Source organism: Anopheles arabiensis, chromosome 3 (assembly GCF_016920715.1).
Source record: "Anopheles arabiensis isolate DONGOLA chromosome 3, AaraD3, whole genome shotgun sequence".
Classification (NCBI taxonomy): Eukaryota; Metazoa; Arthropoda; class Insecta; order Diptera; family Culicidae; genus Anopheles; species Anopheles arabiensis.
Genome location: NC_053518.1, coordinates 31,463,010 through 31,482,636, shown reverse-complemented (window position 1 = coordinate 31,482,636; position 19,627 = coordinate 31,463,010). Strand labels below are relative to the sequence as shown.

The following is a 19,627-nucleotide window of genomic DNA, read 5'->3' as shown; positions in this document are numbered from 1 at the left end:
CAATTGGCTGACTGATGGATTGTTTGCTGTTTATTTTATTGGTTGCCTTTTCCTTTGCTTTTTTCATTTTTGATGCTATCTAGCTGGCACGAAGCAGATTGAATTGGTTGAATGATATCAAACGAGGTTAAACAAAACGGCAAAAAAAAAAAAAAAACGCTTGTGCAAATGTGTAAGCAAATGTAGAAACTACACAAACACAGCATCACTGCCTGCACTTGTCTAGAGCGATGAAAGCGGTAACAGACCTCACTAAAACAAATATGATACAAAAAAACAACCATCTCAAACTGATACAAGTACTAGAGCGAACAGAACAGAAAACAAAAAAGAAACCGAGAGAAATGCAAACGTAAGCATTAAAGACAAACACATTTTTAAAACGTGGACAGCAAAAAGTGGGCACGCTGCTCGTGGCTGCCGCTGTTACTCATGCCGATGTTATGCCGTGGTTTTAGGTATATTGTGTGAGTGTTATTGGTGGCGGGGCTAAGGGGAATTAAGAAAAACACGGGTGAACGGGGAGGGAAACAAATGAAAATAGGGAAAGCAAACGAAAGAAGCGCCGCTGCCCGGTGGTGCTGGTTTTCCTTGAGCCACACACGCGTGCTAATTACCCGCTTCAAGGGTGAATGAGCGTGTGATTGTGTGTTCTGTGTGTGTGTTCTTGTATGAAGAATGTATAGCCGTGTGTGTGTGTGCGTAAACGTGTCCGAAGGCAAAACGAAACTATCGTCAACGCAATCACAATCGCTACTACAGTGTACAGGCATTCCGCAAACATTACTGATGCCATCGCATCATACAACAGAAACCAGAAACGTCGGTAGAAAAGGCCAAACAAAAAAAGGAAATATTCTACTAACAGCATTGCTAAGGTTTCAGAGATGGCTAAAACAGAACTAACTATTCAAACAGATTGCATAAATTGAGGCGTTTCACCAATCTACTAGAACTGCGCCTAAAGTTATGCAATTTGCGTGACCAAATTCGCCCCAACAGCTGCTGTGTGATGGTATGGCTCATTAGCAAAGCGGTTTTTTGAAAACAACGAAAGAACGCGCAAACATCTTTGTAAAACAAGAAAACGGCAAGAAAATCGAACGCAAAACAAGGAAAAAACAAGTGGGCTCGCAACCGAACGGAACGACGAAGTAAAGAAGCGTCCAGTGTGGGTGGGTGGGTGTGTGTTTCCATGCTCTCAAAACCTTGCCTGGTTCGCTGTGGTTCAGTGTGTGGTTTTGCGAAATGGGAGTTGGTTTTGTTGGTTTTTCGTACGCTTTACTTACTGTCAATCATGGCAGCGCCGCGGACAACGGTTCGAACCGTTTGGACGAACTGTTCCAGCTGGGCAGCAGAAGCTGGATGGGGATGGAGTGAGAGAGAGAGAGAGAGAGAGAGAGAGCGGAGTGGGCTTTTGGGGAAGGATCATTCTAACCTTAATTGCGGGGCTCTAAACAATAGACCGGTACCCCATATGTGTATTTGTGTGTTTTAGAGAATAGAGAGATGGAAGAGATAGAGAGAGAGATGGATTCTACTGGGTAAAAGTTTATTACTCGCACGTGTTGGATTCTTTTCAAACATCAGGTTTGTATTTTCGGTCAACCTTGCTTACACGTTTTTGGATACATTCTAGCCCCCCCAAAAAGAAAAAGGACGAGGAAACTTTCAATCGTAGCTCAAACAATGGCCCGTCAGGAACAGCGGGTATGCACTTTAAAGTTGGCCGACGCGCGAACCGAATGGAAAAAGGAACAAGAACAACGATAGAACGATAATCGATAAGTGTGAAGCCTGTTAAAGCCAAATTTATGTGGCATTTATTATAGTCATAGAAGCGTAGAAGAGTGCAACAGTGTTCTCGCTCTGATATACATTGCATTTTAGGGGTCAATATTTTGTAGGAAGCTGTGTGAAGTTATCTGTGGAATGGTTTCTGTCCTTGCCGCACTACACACACACATACGCGCGCGCGCTCAATGTCCTTGTTGGCGTAAAAAGTGTGTGGTGCGTTGCTTGTGCGCACGATAAATTGGGAACGATTCACATCGTTTTCTGCTTTCTTTAAGGTAAAGGATGTGTTGGCAGAGGGGGAGAGGGGGATTATTTGTGTTGGGAATGGTAACAGTGTGCATTGGTTGTTGGTTGCAGTAGTAGTAGTAGTTGTTATTGTGGTGGTGGTGGTGGTGGTGATGGTTGTTGGGTAGCAGTTGTTGGCATAACATCGGATGACGGAGACGGAGTACAACGGAGTTCAATATTAGATTTTGGTATTAGAGCGTAAAGAGAAGTTGTGGAAAACATATTTTGGCCGACATGAACAAGCCCAGATGACTCGTATGAACAAGTTAGGCAAACAAAATATGAACGCAGAAAAACACAGTAATTGACGTAAACAACAACACAAAAAAAAGAAAAGCCACAAAACGGGCAAAACATTCAAAATTAAAACAAAGCATCTCATCGGCTCTAAAAACGGAAAAAACCAAAGAAACTTTTCTATTTAAACACTGCTTTTTTGGGAAAAAAGCAACATTGCACACACACCTATGCTGCAACATCTTAAGTAACTCATCGTTGGAAAACCAAAAAAAACAAAAACCAAACAAAAACGAACATGGCTACAATCGAACTGTTCATCAATGGAGCAGTGTGTCTTCAATGATGAGTGTATGAGCAATCGTGTTCCGTGTTGTCATGACAATTAACGTCGCCGTCTTGGTCGCTTGCTTGTGTATGTGGATGAGAATGATAGCATGAGGGAAAGAGAGAGAGAGAGAAAGATAGAGAGGCGAAAATGAGATGAACGTATGTGTGAGAATGAGTGTCGTTGAGTGCGAAAAGTAATAGTGGTAAGTAAAAGAGTTGTCCCATAGAAGATGATGGTGACGAATGATGGTTGAAGAAGAAGGAAGCATGATGGTGGAGGCGCAGAGCGGAGCGGAGCGCAATGAAGGCAGCGTGAAGGCAGAGTTTGCTAGACAAAGAGTACACACCCGGTTTTCCGATCGCGCGGCGTCGACGGTGGTGTGCAGGGCGAGCTGCCCTCGCTGTACGAACCGCTCAGGATGGCACCCTGGCGACGCCGGACCGCATTCAGTAAGCTCAGGGTGGAGCTGCTCAAACCGTGTTTGAAGGACTGTTGGTAGAAAGAGAGCGAGAGAGAGAGAAACACGTTTATCATGATGCGTGTGTTGCATCAGATTAACGGGGATACTTACAGGCACACATGTTCCTCGCATTTCTCTTAAATCGATATTGCGGAAAATATCACAAAGCACGAGCTCCTCCACCGTCGGGTAGCGACCATCCGGCGACTCGAAGATCATCTGCAGCACATCGACCACCTTTGGGGGGGGATAGAAATGGGCAGACGTTGGGTCTCAGAGTTCCCCGCAGCCACGCAAGATCACATCCACTCGGTTGCTGTGCTACCTACCTGCGGGTACCGCTCGAGATCGAGCTGATAGTGGCCGGGCGTTGGCTGCGGCGAGGTCAGCTCGTACCCGGCGCACATCTCAAACAGCAGATGGCCGAAGCAGATGACGTCGATGTTGTCGATGTCCGGCGCGGACCGGGCCCAGATGACGGCATTAACGCGCGAGTTCAATCCAAGCAGCCCGTTCTCCAACCCGGATAATCTGCGAAAGTGCATGAAAAGCCTTCAGTTTTGGGAGGATGCTTTACTTTTGCCGACAATTGCTTTACTGCCGAGTGAATAGGTTTGGTGAGGATCGGCCGAGAATAGGCGAGAAACAGCTTAAGCGTATCGCCAACATTCCTAGAATTGGGTCAACAGCTCGAACAAAAACATGGCAAAGCGTGGCGGCTCTGGGACAGGGCCAGGCCTAATTTTCCACCCGACTGCATTCGGTTTTATGGGCGACAATTTGATGTTGAGGTTGTGTAGGAAGCGTCCGTTTCTCACGCATCACTGACTCTCCTTTTTCACGGGTGGATGTGTGGATGGCACACACAATAAACATTCCACATCCCAGCAGCAGCCTGCTATTGCTATTGCCACGCTAAAGAGTAATGGGGGAGAGCAGTGGGAACCCTTTTTCCCACTGCCCGACTGAGTTGTCAATAGAAACCTGTTCGAAGGGTAACATTGAAAGGGGTTTTTTTGTGGGTTTGTGGGTTGAACTACACATAGAAAAGTGAATGCCAATGAGTTGTCCAGTTTTAGCTCACGAAAAGCACTTCATTTGTCAAATGCTTTCCGTTGCACCAGGGTCGCACACCCGTTAACGTCCATGTCCATGCATTGAAAGTCACATTAACGTCACCCATAATGTGTCAGCCAACGCGGTCGAGTACGCGCTCGAAACGAAGTGCTCTGACGCATAGTCATACCCAAACACACATACACGGAAACATGGTCAATCCGGAAATCCGATCCCCTGCCATGTGTGTGTGTGTGTGTGTGTGTGTGCGGGCCAAACCGTTTCAACACTTAAATAGATCACTTCCTTCTCGACAAACGTACCGAGCAACGGGAGACTGGCAAAATGAACGTTGCCAGGTCACGGAAAGAATGGATGGTCACCGGAAGACCATCGGGTACACCATGCTGTACACCATGTCGCACGTCAAGCTTTGGACAATGCGCCCCGAGACACGTCCCGATCGGGGCTCATTGAACTTGGGTTGATTTGAAAAGTTTTTCAATTCAATCGGTTTCACGAATCGAATGGCTCACGTTGCAAAGAAGGGGTCAGCTGGTGTCCGATTGAAATTGTCCCTACGTGGGCGAAGTTCGGTTGCATTTTTGGGATGTTTCGTGTGTACACGTTTTTTAGAATCATTTCATTGAAAGAATCATGCTCTGAGACCATTCTACCTGATTCAATACAGCAAGTTTGCACAAAAAGGGTAGACAAAAGCGTTTTTTGCAATACCGATTGCATATCTTTAGGCGCTTCAAAATCAATTTCTTTGAAAGGGGAGATTTTTCGCTATGTTTTAAAGCAGCAAATGAAGCACGACTTACCGAGCGACTCCGTTCTGCAGGATGACATTGCCACTGTGCAGATGGCCGTGCGATGGAATGCCGCGCTCGCGAAGGAACAGCAGCGCCTCCAGTATCTGTCGCCCGAGCCGCTGCACCTGCGACAGGGGCAAACAGGTGGACTTTCGCGTGTACTTGCGACTCCACGGTTCGTTCCATTGAGACTGTGTGTGTGTGTGTGTGTGTAAGAGAGAGCATAAAAAATGGGTAAAATAGAGTATTTAAATTACAATTTCTTAACGGTTGCTCTAGAGATTGAACCACATGGCGTCTACCTTGTAGATCAGATCCTTCAGACTGCCGCGGGGATTGAATGGCATCACGAGGCTGGTGTACTGGTGCGAGTCGGAGGGGAAAAACCCAAGATCCAGCACCGGATAGATGTACGGATGCTGCAGCGAGCCGAGCAGCTCCATCAGCACACCCTGGGGACACTCAGACGGGGGCAGCTCCTCTAAGGCAATACAGTCGGGAGGTAATGGTAGCAGCGTCATCAACCGATCGGTACGTATCTGCGAAGGCGAATGGAACATAGTGAAGAGAACCCGCGAGTGGTCTCCGGCAGTCGACTTACCGTGCAGTCGTTCAGCAGGAACCAGTGCTTATTGGAGCGCGACCCGATGTCATCTAGGTGTGCGATGGACTCGTACCGGCCGCCCGTGTTCTGCAGCCATTCCTGGCACGCGGCGTACGCTCGCTCCCGGGCCGCTCGTTCGCGCGGGCTGCGATCTGGCGCCCCGATGCCACTGTCCAGTGCCGTATACTGCTGGTAGCGTACGCTGTGTCTGTGCGAGATGGAGAACGAAAAGAGAAAAAAACCGAACCGGACCCCGGAAGCGGGAAGGTTAGTTGGGTGTTTAAAGTGCGCCTTGGGAAAAAGCCCTCCCACAGGTTCTGATTTCTTTTCACTAATGTTTCCCGTTTTTCCAACCCCATTTGGCCCCGTCCCTCCCCCCCAGTAACCAATCATTGTTGCCAAATGCCCCACAGCGCTAAGAGAAGTAAAAGAAAAACGCACTAAGGTGATGTATATTTATATGTATATTTTGATGAAGAAAGAAGAATATAACATAGGAGAAGAATAAAAAACGCTAATTGGAAACGCTAGAGGGGAAAAAATAGAACTTGATAGATTGAAATTGTATTCGAACGCAACAACACACTGGAACAAACGACACGACACTATACAAACCTGGAATGTGTGGGACCTACTGGGGGGAGGCTACTACTGGCATATGGCGGGGGCTGGAGGAGCAGCTGGCAGCTCTAAACGGAACGAAAACGGAATTCACTGACGTCTAATACGTGCGCTAGAGCTAAATTTGACAAAAATCGAGCAGTTTCGAGCAGTATATGTACAAGAGAACGCTAGAAACTAAAGCCCCTAGTGTTCGACAATTCGACCCCGTGGTATGGAGGGCGAGTGATGAGGAAGAACATCCACCATGCCCAGACAATCGAGGATAATGGAGAATTTATTATTTTACGTAAAATGCTATTCAACCGATGCGTCAAAACGGTTCCCTTCTTTGTTGAACGTTGTCGGGGTGCCACGTGGTGCCATGTGACACTTAGAGCCCGGCGCTGTCGCTAATCATTGTACCATTGAACCGCGGCTGTCCACGTGTTACTGCACCCCCCCCCCCCCCGGAGAACATGCAAAAGGGCTGCCACTAATCGTGTTAGTGCCGCCGTACACGACCACGCACAGACACTAGAGCAGGTGACAATGACCAGGCGCCTCCACCAGTACGGAAGCGCTCGCGATAGCGGTACCGTCTAATTTAAAAGAAAAAAGAGATGTTTCACGGGTGCACCGGTAAGGTTTAAACCTTTTAAATTATCATAAAATGATATGGAGCATTCGTTTCTAAAGGTTTAATGGCACAAAAGAATCCTTTTGCCAGACTGCTTGGTAGATATCTTTTAAACTCTTTATACGAAACAATTGCAGACGTGGCAATCGAATTTAGCTTCAAAGCAATGGACACAACTCTTACACTGTACTCATAACGGTTTACAGTCACATTCACGGAAGTGGTAAACATTGAAACAGAGGGGAAACGGATTTACGGGTTAAGAAGAGTAGAAGAGTACAGCAAAACGGCAAAAACACAATCGAGCGAGCGTAAACGACACAACAGCACAACACGGACGACATACATGACACACAAGTGAATTGGGGAGAAGTTTATGTTGTTGAAAAGAGAAAGAAAAACAGAGAGAGAGAGAGAGAGAGAGGGTTGAAGAGAAACACTTCAGTTAGCTCGGGAAAGGTATAAAACAGATGTAATCCAACAATTTAACGATCCTTCCCACAACGAAAAACGGGGAACATTCATAGGAGTAAATGAAGACAACCCCAAATACCAATGAAGAAAGAAAACAATAACTGTACCAACAAGATAAAGCAATAAATGACAAAAAGGGCGGTGAAATTTGTTTCACTCCAGCCCGCTCAGTGAAACGCGCTCAAGGATCGAGATAGCGAGAAAGGCGCAACGGTGTGCGCGCGCGAACGAATGCACTTGACGTCGACAAGCAAACACTGGGCAAAGGGCAAGGGAGGGAGGACAGATGATGTGGTGGAAGGGAAAAGTTTCACACTAAATTGATAACGTGAACATTCCTCCACCGCGTGCAGCGGAGGTGTGCAAATGCCCTCCTGTCAGCCGTCCTTCGCAAGTCGGCCACAGTCAGTGCTCGAGGTTCTCCTGGTATAAATATAGCACAGGCGAGGAGATTAGCACACGAAAGTTTGCTCGAAACCGATGTGTAATGTAATATTCACACACTCCGGCCCTCCAGTTCCCGGGGAGCAGGCTGGGGCAAAACAGCAATGTGAGGTACACATTGCTTCGCGATGCATTGCCCCTTGGCTAGGAAGCAAAACAATGCAGCGGAAATGGCTGAAGGTAGCGTTTGGCTGGAAGGAAGGAAGGATCCACTAAATTATCCATCATTGAGCAGGGTGTGCTAGGGCATGGACATGGCGAAGGAAAAGGAGGAGCATGTGCCATGAATGACAGGTTACTCAAGGCAAGAAAGCTCTTAACCTTGGAGGGGGTTGTGTGTGTGTGTGTAAAATCCAAACCCTTCATTTCACGTTTGAAATAGGCTGCAGCCAGGTGTTATTGACTATGCAATGGAAATTGAGACTAACAAAACTCCAAGGTAACTCATTTGTAATAGGCAGAAATAGGTTGAAGATAAAATAGAAATGGAAGAAATAACCTAGAATAAATTGCACAAACATTATACTAAATATAGTCACTAAAGATGAATATGAACAGTAAAGAGAAAAATAATAAATACCAAAAAAGTGACAAATAAACAAGAGGATAAAAGGTCAAACATAACAGAGCAAGTGGCCAAAGATGACAGATAAAGAATGAAAAATAATATAGTAATAGGTAATTAAACCAAACACGACTTAACAGTAGAGTGAGCAAAACAAGAAAAGGAAGGAAACACATTAAGTAAACAATTGTTTTGAGTTTCGAGCAACAATAGCAACAATAGCAAAACAAATTCACACTCCATTATCGAATACAAGTTGCCGATCCGATCATGAGGTAACACGGGTACCCGATAAGTGCATTTAATTGCATTGTTTTCCCGCTTGGTTTGGTGTCAAAAGGATTTTCCTTCTCAATAGCTGGTGTAATTGTGTGTATATGTGTGTTTTTTTTTGTGATGAGTGAATGTGTGTACTAAACGTTGTACTAATTCCCCACTTTGACAGGTGTGTTTGGTTTCATTCTGTGTTGACAACTCATTTTCTGACAGATCGACAAGCGGACGGGGATACAGGAAGTCGGGGCGACATCTATCCGCGAACCGCTGTACCAAGGAAATTTGGAATGCGTTCTCAGTTTTTTTTGGGACCACCAGCACTGGGTGGGCTAGTCTTTATTGGGGCTCATAATTCGGTTCTGCTTTTACAACACAATTACAAAACAATTCGGCTTTGAACGGTTGAGTAGCGCGAGAAAAGAGCTTAGCTTACTACTAAATTACTTATTGTTGATTAATTGCTACTTAGTTACTTGGTGTACGTGAGTGTATGTGTGTTGCATTTTTCAATTAGATTAGTCTGTGTTTGTTGTTAGTGTGATTGTGAGTGAGGTGTGATAGACATTGCTTGCTTTAGATTTTTACTTGTGGCTAAATTTTTAAACCCATTTCAATTATGGAGTGGCTGTACAGTACAGTTCTACCAGTAGTGGGTGGGAAAAATAATACACAAGAAGGATCTTAAACACAAGAGAAAACAATAAATAATGTACAGAAGAAGAAAAAACAGAGACAGTGGGACGAAAAGGAGTGTATATAAAGACAAACATACAATCATGTGTGTTAAAGGTTGTAATCGAATGCCGCTGCTGATAATTTTAGTTCCGAGCACAGGCGAATGCCCGAGAGCACCGGAACCGCAACAGTAATAATGTAACACGAAACGCTCCCTAATGGAATTCCTGCCGCTTTGGTAAAACTTTTGCCCAAAACGAAACCAAAACCGGCAACACGTCCACAAGAACGCCACGCCACTCGGGTAGACAAGAATTCTTTCCACTGTCAGGGAATTCAACTTCAACCAAGCTCTACTGTGTATGCTGTGTGTGTGCTGGCCTAGACTCATTAAATGTACCCGAGAGCTTGGGGGCTAAGAAATTGGATCGTGGTACCGGTCTCATCCGCCGGTGGGCCTCACCGTTTCAGCGTGTGGATTTTTATTTTCCGCCTCGCTTGTATTCCATTGGGAGTGAGTGAGAGAGAGAGAGAGAGAGAGAGAGAGAGAGAAAGAGAGAGACAGAGAGAGAAAGAGCTTCTCTGACTCGTTTATAGATTTCATGATCGCTGGCCAATCCTGAAGCCCAACTCAAGATGGCAAAGGATGGTGGCGTGGGCTGATGAGATGTGGTGAGCTACATTAAGTACGCTGCGAATCCCAATTAGTGTGAAGTACCGAGTTGTTGACCCCTTTTTTTGCTTCTTGGAAAAAGTCATTCATTTAACACGGTGGAAATGAAGAGAGAGAGAGAAAGAGAAAGAGAGAGAGGGGTAAAACGTACTTCAACAGGCGAGAAAATTGCGAGTCCAGCCAGTCAGGCCAGAGTCGATTGCTTGGCCATGAGAAATGGGAGATAAAAAAAAACCCGCTATGAACCATACTCGGTTTTTAGCTTCTATTTATCATTTACGGAAAAGGCAAATAAAAGTTCTTGTTGTTCTTTGAGCTACGAGTGCCGCGAGCGCTGATAAGGATTTTCCCGATTGTGGAAATCTTGTGTAACACGCGTTGCCTACGCCTCGGGGAGCAGCCATATTTATGGCGAACAAGTTTTCCTTGTCCCTTGTGTTGGAAGGTGGGAAGCGAGAAGTTCATTCGAGCACACAAAGTAGAAAAGTGTTGGACTTTATCATGGTAGCAGCCTTGTATCATCTGAATTGTTATCGTAGAAGGTATTTTTTCATAACCTTTAAAAAGGGAAAATTGCTTGATCGCTCGTTATGGATGCAAAAAATGGCAAAACAGTAACTTTACCATAACTTTACCACATTATCATAAAATTGTCTCCCACAGCTTTTTGAATTCTTGTGCTTTTTTACAATTTCATACAAACATAGCATGAGAACTACTCTAAGAGTTATAAAAAGAATGTATATAAAAAAACCTAACGAAACACTAAAACTAATCATCGATTCGAAAAGCAACTAGTACTAGCTTCCTAATAAGTGAAAATGAATAAACGTAATTCAAAAAGAATAGAGAAAGAGAGAGAAAGAGAGAGAAAGAGAAAGAAATGCACACGGGTTTTGCTGTAACGACTAGCGCGAACAATAACGCGAGCAAACACAGAACGGAGTGAACAATTAAACACAGACTCTTGACCTTTGGTTCTCTGGTATGTATTGGTTTGCATTGTGCCCTGTTCTCATTCTTGTATTATGGAGCTTTATGGCATATGGCTTCATCGAATGAATTATCTATAACCTGTTCAGCAAGCTAACAGAATCACTAGATGTGGGTGTGGTGGTACATGGATGTGGATGTGTGTAAGATTTTTTTCCGAGGTATGGGCGTAAAGTGAAACAGAAAAATTAAAGAATAATAGACAGAAAAGGTTTGTAAATGTAATAGATAGAACAAATAAAAAGAAAAGGATACTTATATCTAAACAGTTTTGTTGTTTAAAATGAAAATAATTGAACGTAAACGTCTTTCAATGCAATGTATAAACAGGAATAACATAAACAGGAATAAAATTAAACAACTAGTAAATGAAAATGCTATAAAAAAGAAAGTAAAATAATAAGCATTCTCTGAAAAGGACAAACAGAATATATAAACATTAAACAGAGAAAGAGATAAAAAACACTAAAAGAATGATAAAAGTAACATAAATTGAAATAAATATTAATAGAAGAAAAATATAAATAGGAAGATAGAAAAATAGAATAGAAAAATGACAGCGCCAACCAATAAGTCAAAACTGTCAAAACATTTAAATTGCAACACAAAATATTTCTCTCATAAGACAGACTAGGAACGATGGAAATTAAGGGAAGACAGTGGGATAAGTGAGCTAATGTGAGCATGTGTTTGTGTGATGAGTAACTTTGTGCATGTGTACACTCAAATGCAGATACAGAACATTAACCAACAATAAAGTAATAATGGATAAGTAATAGTAGCTATGGTATGGTAGAGGGCACAGTTGAACATGTGTGTAGCAGTAAGTAGTAGTAGAAGTTAGTAGGTAGTATGAAGAAGTAGTAGTAGTAGTAGTAGCAGTAGGTATGGAGTAGTATGAAGGGCATAGAAACCTTGTCGGCGAATCGTTCTCTTTGGCCGCGCTCGTGCCTTCCTGCAGCAGGCTCCGGCTGAACAGGAACTTGGCGAGCGAATCGAGCTTGGCACTGACCAGTGGCGATCGTTCGGAATGTTCCGTTTCCGAGTTGTTGTCGTGCTCGGAGCTGATGGAGCGACCCCTGCAATAATGAAGAGAGAAAGAGGAGAGAAAGAGAGAGAGTGGCGCGTGCGGTAAGCGCAAAATGGTTCGCGTGAAAAGTGAATGGAAATATGGAGAGGAAGGAGTGAAAAAGGAAAGAAAAAAACCAACACAGACACACACACAGACAGAATAAAAACACACAAACAACAAAAAAGAAAGGCAAGGAAGGGAACAGAACTTATGAGGCACAAACAAAGAAAAAGGGCAAACAATTAAGCGCAAGCCAAAGGCAACTGGAAACAATAGGATCCGAAAGCCACGTCCCGTACGGCCCCGGACGGCGTGATGATGGTGCTGAGCTGAGGGTTTATTCAAATGGGAAAAGGGAAGGAAAAAACGAACCCAAAAGCGTATTAAAGAGGGGGGGGGAAAGGTGGAGCATTCAATTACCTGAACAGCATGCGTTTGCTGGCCGCGGTAAGCGGGGGTTCCGTGCGTGGCTCCTGGAACTCGGCCGCCGACTGGGCACGGCGCATTTTTCTCTTTTTCCGCCGGTAGCTCGACCTAAGCAAAGGTTAACGAGTGTTTTGTATGTGTGTTTGTGGATGTGGTTTGTGGTAGTTTCGCGATAAAAGCCGTCGTGCCCATGCATAGGCAGAAAAAGGAAAAATAAAACAAACGGAAGCAGTTTGCAGTTGCACAACCACAACGGTATAACGGTTAGGAAATTAAACAGGATGCGGATGCAATCGAATGCAATCGTGTGGTAAAGTGAGAATTTAAAATAGAGAGAGAGAGAGAAAACAAGAGATTCCAAACAAGGCATTCGAGGTGGATTATGGTGGAAGCCAAAACGAGAGAGAGAGAGAGTGATGGCAGAAGAAATAGGAAGAAAAAGAGAGAAAGCAAAAACACAATTTTAGTTTTAATAAGCTTCGTGCAATCGCGCTGTGCCGTGATGCATCTTTTCTCGTTTTTTTGTTTCTTTTTTTTCAAGTGGCAAGGGGCGAGGCCTGCCAGGCTTGGCGGTGATGGTGGTGATAATTGAAGAAGATGAAAGCTTCTCCCGGTATACAGAGCAGCAGATGCAAGAGGAATGCAGTTATAGAGTGGTGGTGAGGGAAGCAGGTGAGGGTTAAATTATTGTTTATTGTACGAAGAGTTTTCCAAGCACAAAAGAAGCAGCAGAAAACAAAGCACCATTGTTATTCGTGCGGAGTAAATTATGAACGATTTTGCAATTACAAAACCCATCATGGTGAGCGATTTTGTGATTTCGCTGCGCGTCATCGCGCGAGAGGCCTTGTGGGAATGAAAAGCTTAGCAAATTGCATACCTTTAGGCGTTCAAGTGTGGAGCTAATTAGAATTGCCCATTGAACGCCTACAGTTATGCAATTGTTGGAACATAATTTTAAATGCTGTTTAACTGAAGCTTTAACAGGGAATGTCGGCAAAGAAGAGTTCAAAACCATCATCAACCAAACAGAACCAAATTCCAAATGTGTGTAATGTTTGACGATAAACGAAGTGCCAAGTTTTGTTTCCAACTTTATCGAACAAAGTGTTACTTTTACGCCTTAGGGTATACACTGTACCTAACACGAATGAAAGATTTACTTTTTCTCTGCATTTTCCAGATCGAACCATCGATTTTAGAGCTACGGGATGGAAAGCACTTTAACTGAGGTTAAAACTGTCAAACTGTCTATTTTCGTTTAACCGTGTGGTCCGTCGTACCTTCCTTCCACTCCTAAGCTCACTGTTACCGGCTCGCTGCACTACGCTCCACCGGGAGCAACTCATCTGAACTTTCACCACCACCACCATCACCACCACCACCACGACTACCGGGCCCACCGGGTTGAAAACTTACCTCGAGGGCCGCTCCTGACAGAAACGATCGTGACCGGTCGTTTCGACCTCCTTCGCCTCCTTATCGTCCGCGCCATTGCGCTTGTTCATCGTCGAGTAGAGGTTGAACATCTTGAGCTTGGTCTTCACATTGGTCACCTCGCAAACGCGCACTATGATCTTGCGGCTGCTCTTGATCACCGTATTGATTGTCTTGTAGAAGGAAAAGGACACCGGCGGCCCGACGGCCGGTTGGTCCCGGTCTTTGGGTCCGGTTTTCGGGCCCGGCGTTTCGACCCTGCCCGGTGCTGCCGGCGCTGGCGCGGGACAGATGTGGACGTGTTCGGTTGATTTTTCCTGTATCGCCGACAGTGGTTCCTGCTGCTCCGGCTGCAGGTGCAGCTGGAGCGGTTTCGATGGTTGCTGTTGCTGCTGCTGTTGCTGCTGTGGCAACGGCTGTGCCGTTGGCAGTAGCAGTTGTTCCCTTTGTACCGTGATCGGTTGTTGCTGCGATGGAAGAAGGGTGGATGACGTGTCCGGCGTGCGCAGTTTTTTCTGCTGCTGCTGCTCGGGATGAAGTTTGTGATGCTGTTGCTGCTGCTGCTGCTGTGCTCTAGCCGCTGACGGGGGCTGTTTGTTCGTTGTATCCTAGGAGGCAGGGTCAGTGTTTAAAGTGGTGCCGCAAATTGGAACGTGGAGGCAGTTTAAGGAGGAACCGTTTTCTAAAATTGATTTTCCCGAATGAAGCACACCGGCCGGGCACCACGTGTTGCTAATGCGAAAAGCCCCATAAAAGTAATAGGAGAAGTTTTCGGTGCAATTCGGGCGACGTTGTGACAGAGAGAGGGAGGACTCACTCAAAAGAGGGAGTTGGTAAGAGTTTTTGCTTTCTTTTTTTGATTGGTGAACAGAAAAGTGTGCAGCATTTGTTACGCACGTGTTCACCGGGACTAAGGAAACGTGCAATTGATCAGTTTCTTTATGCTCACTCCAGGTTTAGTGGTACAAATCGTGCCCCGGAATCAACCGGCCATGTATATGCGCCAGCGTACGGGAGGCTCATTGACCAGCTTTGCAAAGTTAGCCCCGTTAGGTGGCCACCTGTACAATGCACGTGTAGTGCTTTGGTTTGGCCACGAGGGTCACTAGCTGCAACAGTGGCGACTGTTTGCGTGTTGGCTCGCGTTTTGTCTGCTCTAGAGCAGCGTGCAGCAGGTAAGCGCATTAAGTCCTAGAGGCCCACAGCTGCAGCCGTTTGCCGGGCGGCACAGTGTGCCGGCCGTCACGTGGCGACGCTTTAAGAATCAAACAATTAAGGACACCGAAGTGGTTTGTGAGTTTTTGTATTAAGGGTAGAGGGGGGTGGGGGGGATGTTTTGTTAAACGAATTAGCTCAAAGAACTCTTACGAAGTTCGGTAAGATGGTTGTTTATAAAAATCTAAAGTTTAGATACTTTAGAAGACACTAATCTGAAGTACTTATCTAGTTTCAAGGTTGATCTGTTAATGAAATGTGTTTAAAATGAGTACTAGGTACCAGTCACGTTATCACTTCAAAGATTCTTCTATTAAAGCATTATTTCAAGATTGAAGCTCATTCTGAGAATCATGAATGGAAAATATCCATTAAATTTAAAGCTTTTAGTATATTAAAATAACTTCCTCTATAACTTTGTGTACAAAAAGAAAGGTGAATACATTATTTTCCTATATTCTTTGGCCCACAAATCTCCACTACTAACGCACATCCTTGCCTACAAGGTAGGGCACCTGTCAGCAAACTCTCCCCCCCTTTCTTACTCCGATGTGTCAGCTTTAGTGAACAAAATTGAACGAAAAAATGGGTAATATCGGGCGGGGTAGAAATTGCACTCGCGAAACACAAACAATTTACCATGCATCACCACCATCCGCGTGTCGGAAGCCGCTTTATTTTCACTTTTCGGCCGAAATCTCCACAGTTTGACGCTGCAAACGAACGCTCCACAAAGAAACTGTAACCGCTAACGCACTACTGGGTGGCACCACTGGTTCGCAACGCAAGAGTTGGCGGCAGCTGCAACGTTCACACCGCACACACCGCCGTTCACAAGCCGTTTATCGACATTTTGGGGGTGCTCAAATAGGCGTAAACCTTGCCCCGTCAGGCGCAACTTCATCGGCAGCAGCACTTGTTCGTTCCCGGAAGGCCAGACCCACGGATGCATTTACATCCGCGACGTGACGTTGTTCGTACCACAGCACACTACACGCACAGCACTTTCCTCGCACAACCCATCGCAGGTACACGTTACAACGCAGGGCTGCAGCGAGCGTCAACCATATACACGAAAGTACAGCCTGTCAGCGTCGACGGACGGACGGAACGGATATGAACGCTGGGCTCCGGTCGGTGAAGCCATCAAGCTCGCAAAACGCGCTAGCTCGACTGGGGCCGTTTAGTTACGGGCAGCATTACAAGGTGTGTGTGTGTGTAGGTGGGTTGGCTTTGCGAGTAACGAGTGAGCGTGTTGGTGCAATACACACCGACCGAACCGGGTTTTCATGCGTTGCCGGTGGAAAAAAAGGAAACTTATTTCGCTTCGAGGCGGATTGTTGCCTTTGCCATTTGCTCGCCTCCACGCCTTCGCATGGCTGTGTGTGTGTTTGCGTGGCGGTGGTGGTGATGGTTAGGTTTCATGTGTCTTTTTGGCCATTATTGGGATTGGGTTAGCAATCGTTTGGATGACTTCATTGCCGATCAGAGGCCGCCAGGTTAATTAATCATGTATTCGGTGGAAATAATGTTCGATTCCTGGGAAATGGTACACCCGAATCACAGGGCCTCCTCAGAATGGCAAGATAAATAGAGTGGTTTTTTCATTTCATTTAATTTTTCTTCCTCTTCTGAGCGAACTGAAACAAGCACTCATGAAAAGCATGATTGAACACCTCTGCTCGCTGCGGGAAGCATTAAGTGCGGCGGGACGTGGCGCTCTGTGAACGATTTCGTTCAAAATTCTCTCCTGCCCGATATGACCTTTGACATTTGGCAGCGCCTGCAAGTATGCAAGTGCGTACGCCGTGGGCAGGTTTTCATTTACCTTTGAAGCGAGCGGGGTACAGCATTTCGCCGCACGGGTTTTGCTTTCACTTGTTTTTTTTTGGCCATGAAACGATGAAAGCGGGGGTTTTTCTTTGGATGTTGCTGCTGCCTGACAGCAAACCATACGAAGCCATACGTTTGTGAGGGGAAGCGCGTGCCTGGGTGAGAAATGGCACCTTGGAGAGGTGAAAAGAAGCTGAACGACAGAACCGTATATGATACAGCGTGTACCCGCCTCGGGTATCAGCTCCGTGTGTTGGGCGGTGTTGGTGCGAATGTCACTGACAAAGACTGTCTCATTACTTCAAGACGGTGCCGATGCGTCCTCGGTTGACATTTCTCTTTCAAACAACACTACGAGTGGGTAGGCGGGGCAGAAAGGGGAAGAGAGGCGGTGAGTGGACACAAACATGTCGCCCACAAGCAACGCCTGCTAGATGACCAGCACTAAATGACACTTTGATGGAGCACACGGCCGACCGGCAGACGGATGGATTGGACTTTCCTCCGGTCCAACGAGCTCCCACCGGATCCGGCTGGGTGTGTGTGTGCTTGCTGGAAGGGTTTAGGTTATGAATTTTTAAAATTTCATTTCACCAACTTCCATTGAGATTTAGCACGCGTCTCAGACACGTTGACACGCTTTCTCCGTATCGTGTCCGAAGTGTGTGTGTGTGTTTGTGTGTCGCCAAAGTGAACTGCGTTTTGAAATGCTTCTAAGGCGTTTTCAAGCTCGATGCTTCGTAGCGCCTGAATGTATGCAACACGGTCAGCGAAACAGGCCTTTTAACGGCCGCCTTTCCACGCAGCACCATAGTGCGCTGGTTTCATCTTGGGCTGTGCACCATATTTCACCAGTTGTGGCGTCCCACACACATTTTGGCACCGCCTTTGGTACTATCACAAAAATAGACGCGAAATGTCAAAATTAAAATTTCAAAACAAAAGCGAACCTTCGGGCGGGTGTATGAAGTTATCAACCTAGATTTGGTTGGGCGTTTCGGTGCTCGGGATGGACGGGTAGGGTTGGGGTGGGGTTGGAATTATAATTTTCTCAACCCACTGCGCCTCCGGGTACACTACACGCCGGAGATAAACGCAGTGGGCTGTAAAGAGGGTCGGCTTGTGGGCCGCTTGTAATGTAAGCGACGAAGCGGCCAAAGTTGCGGTCTGTGCTTTGCCCACGGCAGCAAGAAATTACGATCGAGCAAATGCTCGTTAGCCCTTTGACCTTTCTCCATTCTTTTGCGCCGTTGAATAGGGTAGGATGAACGGTTTCATTCCGAAAAGCGAAAAGGGTCCCGCTGTGCATTACCCCCGCGGGGCGGAGCGAGCGCGGCAAACGCAAACACACAAAGGAAAGTAAAATAGATCACTCGGCGGCTCTCGGTAAGGTTCGGTCCGTGTTTCCTTGTCGCCTTGAAGCACGCCTAGGTCAGTGGCGGGTAGCTCAAGAAGCCACTTAAAACTTTGCAATTGTGCAGCCGGGCTCGCTCATGCATGAAGATAAACATTGTGCTGCTGTTGCTGCGGGGAAAATGGCAGCATAATCCCTGCTCGATTTGGAAAGCTGCTTACCCGAAATGGTAAAAATAAAACATCTTCCAGTGCCAGTGTTTTCCAAATGCGGTGTGTGTGGCGGTGGTTTGCGACAAAACACTTCAGCCGTTTGCGGACGTTTCACTGATCCACTGGTCGCTGATCCGGCTGCTTAGCTCTCCTCTAGAACGGAAAATCGGAGGGTAGCCCTTCAGCTCGCGGTTATGGACACGTATTATGGCCTGAAAGTGTCACCGACCGACGGAGCCAGGGTATCGTGCGACACGAACGAAAACTGGGTGCGCATGAATAATAAATCATGTGTACGCTCGAGGTGTAGAGTATTGTGTGTGGGGACGTATATGCAAGGCGCTCGAGGCGTTGGGTGGTGTGATTTTGGTTTGTGAATTTCAAACTCACTCAGCTGCATCGGTCTATCTAGATCAGCAAGTGTGATGCTAAAAAAAAACATGCAAAAATGGTGCCATTCCGAACGGGAATTGTAGGTCAAACGAGCTTCACAGTTTGTGGTGGGGGAAATGCTTTGGCTGGGCACGTGCGAGCATATAAAGTTGGATGAACTTTGCGGTGGTTTAAGTTTTGCAATCGGAAGTTCGGGTTGAATTTCTCCCTTTTCGCCTTACGATTGCTATGAAAATTGCATAGCTGCGGGCGCTTAGGGATGATTCGCCTGCACAGTATGCAATCGGTGTTGAAAGCACGTACAAGCCGAAGTTTAGCGGTTGTTTGAACGAGTGATACGAATTAGATTGACTCTAAACTCGCAAATTCGAGCAGATTGTAACGTATTGTATCTTAACGACAAAGAAAATTATCATTTAAATCCATCAATTCATCAGGATCAGGGTGTTCGTGTTTTGCTCTAGAGATTTCATTTCCCCATGCATCCTTAAAAGAACCCATTCGAACGGGACGAAGTGTAAAACCATCATTAAAAAGTCGTTACGAGGCAAGATTGTCATTTCCCATAAAAAAGAAAAAAAAAAAAACACCAAAACCTGCTTCTCGTGGGATGAATGGGCACACACAAGTAGACAAATCGATTCACTAAATGATACAAAACGCAAACGAGGGGACACTCTTGTGTGATTGGGTTTGTCTTTCCGATGGGCTTATAAAGAGGTTGACCACATCCACTCGGCTAGTTTTTGCATTT

The 19,627-nt window shown here is 45.8% G+C and overlaps 1 protein-coding gene across 4 annotated transcripts in view; it reads right to left on the bottom strand.

Moving 5' to 3' along the window:
- Positions 1 to 19,627, bottom strand: part of LOC120901956 — a 41,057-nt gene that overhangs the window by 8,374 nt on the left and 13,056 nt on the right. For 2 of the 4 annotated variants that reach the window (XM_040310347.1, XM_040310348.1), the window contains 6 exons: positions 5,589 to 5,799; positions 5,290 to 5,526; positions 4,997 to 5,178; positions 3,443 to 3,644; positions 3,225 to 3,350; positions 3,000 to 3,142 (listed from right to left, as the gene is read on the bottom strand). In XM_040310347.1, the coding sequence (XP_040166281.1) occupies positions 3,000 to 3,142; positions 3,225 to 3,350; positions 3,443 to 3,644; positions 4,997 to 5,178; positions 5,290 to 5,526; positions 5,589 to 5,799 (1,101 nt within the window). Of the gene's footprint in view, positions 1 to 2,999; positions 3,143 to 3,224; positions 3,351 to 3,442; positions 3,645 to 4,996; positions 5,179 to 5,289; positions 5,527 to 5,588; positions 5,800 to 11,845; positions 12,011 to 12,423; positions 12,538 to 13,848; positions 14,475 to 15,720; positions 17,915 to 19,627 lie in introns of those variants that run through there. The other 2 variants (XM_040310346.1, XM_040310345.1) reach the window with 2 other exon arrangements.